At 35.3% G+C, this 9703-nt stretch overlaps 1 protein-coding gene across 1 annotated transcript; it reads left to right on the top strand.

Moving 5' to 3' along the window:
• Nucleotides 1-762: 762 nt before the first annotated feature.
• On the top strand, nt 763-8425 carry LOC114818361 (myosin-IIIb-like). The gene is made up of 5 exons (XM_029083916.1): nt 763-909; nt 2387-2521; nt 5899-6003; nt 6266-6365; nt 8334-8425. Exons 1-5 carry the CDS (start codon nt 763-765, stop codon nt 8423-8425), a joined length of 579 nt encoding a protein of 192 aa, XP_028939749.1.
• The last annotated feature ends 1278 nt before the right edge of the window (nt 8426-9703 follow it).

Raw genomic sequence — 9703 nt, 5'->3', positions numbered from 1 at the left:
GAAACGACTCCCCTGACCAGGAGATCTCCCGAAGGTGGAGGTGCAGTCAGCCCGTGTAACTGACCATAACACACTGTCTGAAATACAGAGACAGAGACAGGTGCAATTGTTGAGAAACATCTCCAGTGATGAATGTCACCCAAGTGGTGTACCTGTTGCCTATTACCACGTTGGTTTGTATTTTATGATATCAGCCAGCCCAGTATTAACTTTTATTAAACTAATCATACATGGCTTTCTTGTAGATATATCAGATATGATGAGGTGTTTTACTTACTAAATGCCTGTCTGGCAATTATCCAGGAAGCATTAGACAAAAAATATGTTAAACATATGACATGGCTTTTTAATGTACAAGAAACAGGGCCTCAATTAATGAGCTGTGTTAAACCAGTTCTGTAAAATGTCCATTAAAAAAAGCATACAGTAGAGGGAGGGATCAGATTTTGTCACAACTTGTTAAAATGTGGTCAGAATAATGTAGTGTATGGGGCAAGGTTTGAAACAAATAACACGTACAGCGAAGTAAAGAGGAGTGTTCCCCAGTGTTTTCTTTCCATGCCTTATTTTAGTGATCTTATCTTTCCATCTGGTTTTCATTTGTGATTCTGTCTGTATTTCTTCCTCAAATTAGGACAATATTTGATTTCTTTATCATAAGATACCTTCTTAGCACAGAGTTACTTAGGGCTTCCCATTGTATGTGTGTCTGCTTTGTTTTTCAGGAAACCATTGTATGGATTGTTTCAATATAATTCCAGTATGATTGGACTAGAATCATTAGCTGATCCCTCAGATACTTGGGAAATTATAGAAACTATTGGGAAAGGCACTTATGGTAAAGTCTATAAGGTTACCAATAAGAAAGATGGGAGTCTGGCAGCAGTAAAGATTCTGGATCCTATCAGTGTAAGTAAAAAATATTAAACTGTAACTTCATTGTTAATTTAAAGGAATTCTCAGAGTTGAAATGTAAATAAAATATGGAAGATATTGAAAACATCCTGAAGGGAACAATTTTGCAAAATGTATTGACAGGAGGAGTTTGGTACCAGCACCTGAAAACTTCAACTTGCAATTTCATCATCTTGTATGTTACTTTAAGACAGTATTTGCCTAATTTCTTTTTAAGGTCTGTGTAATTCTTCTGGTACAAATTTAGATATCTGTGCTTGGAGCATGCAAATGATAAGAAGGTACAGAGGCATTCCTCTTAGGGGACTGCTATAGTCGGGAAAATACAAGATGCTGTTAATCTTAATGTTCTTATTTTATTCTTTGTACCCCCTAAAATAATTACTTTTCCCATCACAGAAGTACTGTGAACTTTAGGATATTTTATAATTATCTTTTATAAGTGGATAATACTGTGAGGCAATAGTTAAGATAAAAACTGAAGTAGAGCACAGCCCAAATTCTCAGAGGCAGTTCTGTGCCAGCACCAGTTTTAGTGGATATTAAATGCCTGGCTTCCCTTGAGAACCAGGGCCCTAGTTTTCAATGGAAGATTTAATTGGCAGCTGTTCAGATTGGATCAAACTGGAGTTCGATCATGACAGCTGGGCTTAAGTATTTACTAAAAAAATTACGTTTCTGTCATCCAACACTACTGAAATTCATCTTGGTTTTCTGTTGTGTAAGTTTGAAGAAGGTAATAAATAAGAAGATATCCTTTTATTAAAATGTAAAAAATGGAAAATGCTTGTAAGAGCTTCAATTTTCTAATAGTCACAGTATGTGCAGAAACAAACTTGTGGCCTGTGTACTGATATTACGCAGTATTTTTAATTGTCACAGAATTCTTTAATTAACAAATATTTAGTAACATTTCCTTATTTCATGGGTTTTGTTTTGTCTCTCTTTAATTTAATTTCTGATGTATGTCTTTTCTTCATAAGGATGTCTTTGTTTTCAGTGATGTCCCCTTTTTTGTGAAATTGTTCTCTACTTGGTCTCATCTGATGACCATAGAAAAAAGAATGAATCAAAGGTTCATGTATTTACGTTTAGCTTACACAATAAAACATATGCACATTTAAAAACAGGTCAGAAAATACTGCATGTGTAAATTTCTTATTTAGACAACTGAACAAAGTTAAGTATAATTTTTACTTTTCTGGTTACGTATATTATACACAGAAAGAATCCTTGAAGAACAACTGCTTGCTTTACACAGACTTCGCTTTTTTGTATGTAAAAAAAGTGGCATGATTTGATGTGGATTAAATTTAACAGTATTGTGTGAGTACTTTCAGCTGCATTAAAGTAAAACCATTTAAAAATACAAACTAATTTAAAAAAATGTTCTTTTTATTCATGAGAGTTTGTTCTTGCTCTGTATGGACTTACTGTGCTTATACAATCTGTGTGTTTGGTTTTTGTTTAGGATGTAGATGAAGAGATTGAAGCAGAATATAATATTTTGCAGTTTCTTCCCAATCATCCTAATGTTGTTAGATTTTATGGGATGTTTTACAAAGCAGATCAATATGTGGGAGGACAGCTCTGGCTAGTACTTGAGGTAAAAACATTTTGTTAACATTACATCTTAACTAGCAGATGTTGTGTTTCTGGGTTTTTTTATTGCTAGAAGTGTCAGAGGCTTTCATGATTCCCTGATTGGGGCCATTAATCAAAGGACTTGTGATAGATGATGTGTGGTAGTCTACTGTTGAAAATCACATCCAAACTTAATGTTAATTTAATAAGGAATGTCTTTGCATTTTATTTCTGTTCAAGTTCCTGCATTCTGCCTCCAAAGCAAGCAAGTCCTTTTGATACAAGTGGTTTGCCTAAAAACAACTTTATTTTTTCATGTTGGAGGAAACATTTAGATAAGACATTTCTCTAAACTTTTGGAGAGCTCAAGCACTTGAGGGGAATGCAAAAAATGATGTAGTAGTAACATGGAGGACAGTTAACAAATGTGCTGCCTATTGCAAAAGTGAACAGAGAAAATGTAATGGGAAAGTCTGTTTTATGGTAATTTCAAATTAATTTTGTTGAAAACCTAGCAACAGAAATGCCTTCCATTAACACTTCTTGTTCAGTTGCAATCAGTATTCTTGCAATGAAAAACGTATTTTGGTAGTCTAGTTGCCAGGTAAGTGGCTGCCAAAGATGAGGATGTTTTCTAGGCCTAATTGATACAGAGCTTTGCACAGACTTATGAACAGTAACAGACCATTCAAACATTTCTCTCTGTTAAGTTGTGGAATCCCAAAAATACATCTGATTTCTATGTACTGCAGAATTATGTAGCTTGCAGGAAAACTTTTGGATGTGTTTCATCTTAAATTTCAGTAACTATTAAAAAAGGAGCTTTAGTAATTTTGTTTTGGTGTTGTTTTTTACTGTAAACCTGCTGGCTTTGGGCTTCATTTCCCACGTGTTTTCTTTCTTAGTACAAGTGTAGCATATCCGAGAGATGCATAATGTGGTATTCCATATAACAAAAGTTTGTAAAGCACAATCATGGCATATTCTATGTAACAAAATTGAATATAGAATTTGACAGAGTTAAGTGTTTGTACAGACTTTATAAATTTTAAGTAAGTTCATTTCAGGTGGCTTTGGTGCACATTATCCAAAGTTTTAAAGAAACTGAACATTTAAAAACTTGTGTTTTCCTTATACAGATAAATTTACCAGACAAGGCAAACTATTTCTTGCTTTGGAATTTACATACAAATTTATGTATGTGTAGCAGTTACATTTTGTGTTATAAATTAATGACACTTTTTCAGTAAAAGGAGTATACAAAGTACTCAAACTTTGATCCCTGAGTCTTTGATGAAATATAGAATCATAGAATGATTTGGGTTGAAAGGGACCTTAAAGATCATCTAGTTCCAACCCCCCTGCCACCAGCATATATTAATTGGATGTGTGACTTCCAAAATTTGTAATAAAAAGGTGGAATTTTTTTTTCTTTTAGGCACAATATTGCCATATTTACTCACTACGAGCAGGACCTTACTTTGATAAATGTCTAGGATGAGAAAGGGCAGCAAAGGGGGCATCTTAAATATTTTTCTGATGATGCAATTTACTACATAGGAAATTTTAGAGATAAGTGTTTTATATTTCTGGGATAGATGTAGCACAGACAACTGTAAAGCACGCTTCCCTACTTTTCCATCTGAATGTGCATCAGTCCACTTCTTAAAGTATTATCATTATGTACAAGGTGGTAATGAAGTTTACAAGTTCATTTTGCCAAGAACAGTGTCACTGACAGCTGCAGGAGTGTTTGTGGGATATATTTATTTCCAGAGTCAGTCATTCATTTAACATATGCTACCAAACAGCTGCCAGTCTGTATCATTTTTCAGTCACAACCAGCTTGGGGTTTTTTTGAAGGGAGGGCATACTTTCCATATTTTATTTGCAGGCTAGATATAAGTTTAGTATGGCCTGTCTCCGTAGAACTTTTAGTGCAATGAAAGCAGGAAACAAAAGTCTTTGCTTTAATGGCTTGTCACCAAATGGTTAAGCATGGAAAAACATGCACTTTCTCTTATGAGATGATGAAGTTCCCCTGTAAATACATTTGATGATTGATATTGAGCTGAATGCTCCCCCTGAATTGATTTAAAAAAATAAATGTAAAATTTCCTACTAATGAATTAAGAAGTTAGGTCAAATCCCTGCAGAACTCATCAGTGTTATCACTGATGAAATTTTGCTTCAGGAACTTAGTTACATATAGGATGTCTTGTTTATCATATGATCTGGTCCTTTCCATGAACTAAAACTTTCAGTCTAGTGAGATTTTTTTATTCAGGAGGAAGTTAGTAATAAATGAAGAAAAATATTGACATATCACAGAAATTAGTGATTGAACTGATGCAAAGTTGGTAAAAGTTATTTGCGCAATTAAAACCTTGAGAATCTGTAGAAATTCTGTTTTCATACCATTCTCCTGATTTATGCTGTAGTACTTTAAACTTAATACTGATAACGTAAAATGAACTTTTGTTGAAACACATGTTATTTCTGTATGGCAGAAACGTTGGTAAGGGTCCTGGCTACAAAAACGGGTCTAGAGGAGAAAATTCAATGAAAGAAAGGCAATCAATTTTCCCAGCTTTTTTTTTTGTTGTTGTTGAACGTATATGAATATTAAAGTAAGAAAAGGACAGAGAAAGAGGAGAAAGGAAAGAGAGGAATAGCTGCTTGGAAGGACATGAACAGTAAACTAATGGTGTGGATTAAAACATATTTACTAAGATTCTAATTTTACTTTTTCTCCTCCTCTTTTGATGTATGGCAGCCCATTAATGGGAAATGCTTGCAAGAAGCTGTTTTTTCTGGATCAGACTATTTCATCTCAGTTGTTGTCAGCACATGCCATCAAATCTGAGTATAGAGATATGGCTTCTGTCTACTTTATATTGCCTGCCAGCAGGAGCATTGATGGAATGAAAGTTTAAAATGACTGTAATTTGTTGCCTCCCAGTTATCATGAACATCAGTCTTTTCTGTCTGGCTTTTTCTTTGCACAAAAGCAGTTTTTCAAAAAGACAATGCACCTATTATTGTGAAAATACTCAAATAATGGAAATTTTACTTACAAATCCTCTTTTAACAACAAAATATAGTCCTGTTCATAATATTTTGATTTTTAGTTACATTTAATGAATTGCACTTTATAGTCTTTGGCTTTCACTTCCATTCCCCACCTAGGCTGCTGTGATTTGTTATTAACGTTGCTAATAAAATGTGTTCTAAGGTGGGTTGACAACATAAATAATTGCAGGATAAAAATCTAACTGTTCCCAGACTTGCGTTGTAGTGCAGTTTTGCACAGTAGGCGTTCACAGCGTAAACAAGTATATTGAGTAACTGAGGACTTGTCGTTCTTTTTTTCCCTCCTCACAACTCCCCCCTTCACAGCTGTGTAATGGAGGTTCTGTCACAGAGCTTGTCAAAGGCCTGCTGAAGTGTGGCCAACGGTTGGATGAAGCTATAATCTCATACATCTTATATGGTGCTCTCTTGGTAAGGATGTTCATTGGGCTTGTAATAACAGCAGAGGGTGCAATTTACTCATCTCATATATACGTTTTCCATTTATAAAGTATGGTAATGTTGACAATATTATGCGGGCTATTAGAGCAGCAGGGGTTGTATCAAGCATGTAATCTGGGGGACAGATGTTTCTATAAAGTATGTGCAGATTGTCTTCATTACATTCCCTAATAGTAGGGTAATTGTTTTTAAATAAGGGAGTAAACTTATTTCTGTTACTGCTGGTATATAGGGCCTTCAGCATTTACACAATAACCGGATCATTCATCGTGATGTGAAAGGGAACAACATTCTTCTGACAACAGAAGGTGGAGTCAAGCTCGTTGACTTTGGTAATGACCACTTCCCATTTGTTTTCCTGATACATGCAGTTTAGCCAAAGGCATCTGTTTACTTTCCCCTGGGAAGGCAGAATGCCATAGTGACTTTTTCAGAGGGATAATCAGAATTATTTTGAGAAGGGAAAATGGAGAAGGACCTTGATACAGGAAGAATAAAACTTCTAACAAAAAATCAGTAATAGACTTTTTAACTTAAAAGCTTAGACATAATAATTTAATAATTAAAAATAGTTCTGATCAGGTACCATTTTATTTACAAAGCTCTTTTGCATTTTGCAAGGAATGTCAGTTTCAGGGCAGTTCTCCTCCTAATTTAAATTTAGATACTCTATCTTTTGCATATGAAAAGGAATCATTCTTCTCTCTGAAATGGCTTTTGCTAGCCTTAAGCGTATTTTTTCCCTCTGAGCAGAAGGTAAAATGGTCCCTTGGGTCCAAAACCCAACATCCATTTAATTTGTGATTATTGCTGTTAGATTTGAGCATTGCCAGTCTGGAAACATCATAAGAAACAGGAGAGAGAGAGACAGATAGATAGGTAGGTAGATAGAAAGGGACTTGGCAATAGAATTTAACTCAGTTCAGCATTTTTTTTTTCTTCTTTAAGAAGAAGGAAAAATAAGGAAATGCTGTAGTCAAATAAGGAAATGCTGTAGAAAAATAAGGAAATGCTGTAGTCCCTTAGATATATATGCAATGGAATGGAAAATTTTATTAAAAGTATCAGAAACAGATTATTAGTAATATGATTTATTAATGAAACTATATAATGCATAAGGTAATTGTAATTGAAAATAGTATTGTGTGAATAACAGAAGTTTGCTTAGTAGTGCATGAAGGTAAAGACAAATGTTCACAAAATGAGAGTAGTGCAAAAATGCTGTGCCAAAAAAATCCTGAAAATAGTAATATTAAAAAAAAAATCCAAAATTACTAAGTTTATACAGTGGAAAGAAAATTTAATACTGATGTTGTCATGGTATTATAAATTTAACATAAAAATCTATTGAAGATGCTAAAGTAAGGTGGGAAACAGAGACTTTAGTATCTTCTAGGAACAGAAATTCATTATGTCGAACAGTGAAGGCAACAATTAAAATAGTGCTGGGAGAAACATATGGCCTGAAGAAAAACTTGGAGTGATTCCCTGACCTAGTTCAAGACAGAAAGATCCCTTCTCATTTGGGGGAATTTTGGCAGTGTGATCTTTGTTTGTAACTACTCCATTCTGGGAAAAGTTGGCTTTTCTTCCTAAAACAAAATGTTTTTATCGGATGTATCAAAGGCCTGAGTTGCAGCGGAAGCTCAGCTTGGAGCTCTGGCTTCCAAAGGCAGATCAGTGTGCTGCGACGCTGAGTGGCACATTCAAGGAAACAGAATCCAAGCCTTTCTGGTGTCTCATGTGTCTCTCTGATTCCACATTTAGGTTTTAGGGGTTTTTTTCTACTTTTGAATTTACAGCAGTAACACTAGAAAATCATAACAAATATGACTACCTCCGAAAAGGACGTGAGTTAAATCTTGACCGTTTCCTTACTCTTAATCATTAGGAAAGGCCAATAAATGCCTACATATCTGTGTGCTTCCTGAGTAAAGAAGCATCAGGCACCAAGCTTTCAGTATGTTGCTATTTTTCCACTCTAGCCCACTGCTGTAGTCACAGAAGGGACTCTGGGAACGAATTCGGACTGAGTCACAGGTGATATTGTTTGTAGAACTGTTTGTCTCATTTATTGCAGAAAGTGAAAGATACATAGTGAAAAGTGCAAGGAGTTCAGGAAGAGGAGGATCTTGCAGTTCAGACAGTTGAATGACATCAAATTGGAGACTATTCTTGCTTCTGCCAGTGTTTCTCTGTGATGTTGGCAGGCCACGTGCATCACCACGTGTTTTAGAAGTGGCCACTCTATTTCTAATTTTTCTGATACCCAGTTTGAAACATCTTGTCCTCCTTTGCAGGAGAGCTAAGTGTTCTTGAACTGCAGCTGAGATCTGTTACAGCTCTACTTGAGGCATATGGAGTGCCTGAAAACCGAAAGATCTCAGATTAAGTACCCAAAACCAGTGGATGCTTTGGATATTTTTAGGGTAATCCCTGGAACTAATAATCCTCTCTGATTTTGCAGGAATGTTAAGGAGATTTATTGTTTGATGAGGAGGGAAGGAAACATGTCAAAAGGAAAAGAAAATAATAATTTTAAATTTAGTATAGGATTGGATATAAATAAGTAACTAGAATTCAGATTGATGGGGTTAAAGAAAAACACATTAAATGACTACCTGTTCAGTGAATGCTGTCCATTCTATCCACAGAACGAGACAGAATATTGAAGAAATAATTAAAAAAGAGTTACTTCATATGGAAAATATTGAAGGCTGTACATATCAGTACTAGGTCAGAGAGAGGATGGCACAGATATCCTTAATTGAGGTTTTGGTAGTTTGTTTTGGAGGTTCTTTTGCCTTTATTGCATGACTTTACAACTTGCTTTTTCAGTGTAACACGCATTTCTTCCCTCAGCTGCTCTCGACAGCATGATGTATTTGAATAAATGTTGGTCACAGTGTAAGTCAACCCAAAATGTCTGCAACTTATCATTTATTTATGCTCATGCTTACTCACTTTGTCCCACCTGTCTCTGTCTCTCAACCCTTGGTATTCTGCACTGTATTGGAGTGACTGTAGATTGCAGCTACAAATTAAGCTAGCTGAAGAGAGATCAGAGCTAAATGCACAGAGGCTTGCTGTAGGTCCTAACCATTATAACTGTTTCACTGCTGCACTCAGGAGATCATTGAAAGCTTGCAATGATACTGAAAAATGAAAAATAAATACAGAATTGAATCTTGGAACCAGCAATCATATTATTTAACTTAAGAATTATGAGTCCCAATTTCTTAATTATTGTCATCAAGCAATGTGTATTAAATGTGTTTCTTTCTGGTTTTGTTTCTGGGTAATGCCATAGGAGCAGACTACTGTGGTTTTGGGCTGTTTTTAAACCATGTTAAGGTGAAATATTTTTTCAGCCAATACCGAGTTTGTGTCAGCTTTTTGGAATGCTCCTGAACAATACAGTTCAATTTTATGTTCACCAAATCATTCTGATTTGTTAACATTGTTTGATTTCACTCTAGTTCTTTCTTCCTTTTTTCAGCTGTACTTCAGTAGTCGAGCCCCAGTCAGCAAAGCACTGAAGCACAGGCTTTGTTTTAAGCATGTGCTTAACTCTCTAAGTACAAGCTGCACTGTGAGCTTCAGCTTCCATGCTCAATAGGGAGAAATTTAAGCAAGTGCATTGTGGTGGGTTGACCCTGGCCAGAGGCCA

Source organism: Antrostomus carolinensis, unplaced genomic scaffold (genome assembly GCF_000700745.2).
Source record: "Antrostomus carolinensis isolate BGI_N321 unplaced genomic scaffold, ASM70074v2 scaffold7820, whole genome shotgun sequence".
NCBI lineage: Eukaryota > Metazoa > Chordata > Aves > Caprimulgiformes > Caprimulgidae > Antrostomus > Antrostomus carolinensis.
The sequence above is the reverse complement of the archived record's forward strand: the minus strand, read 5'-3'. Positions and strand labels throughout refer to the sequence as shown.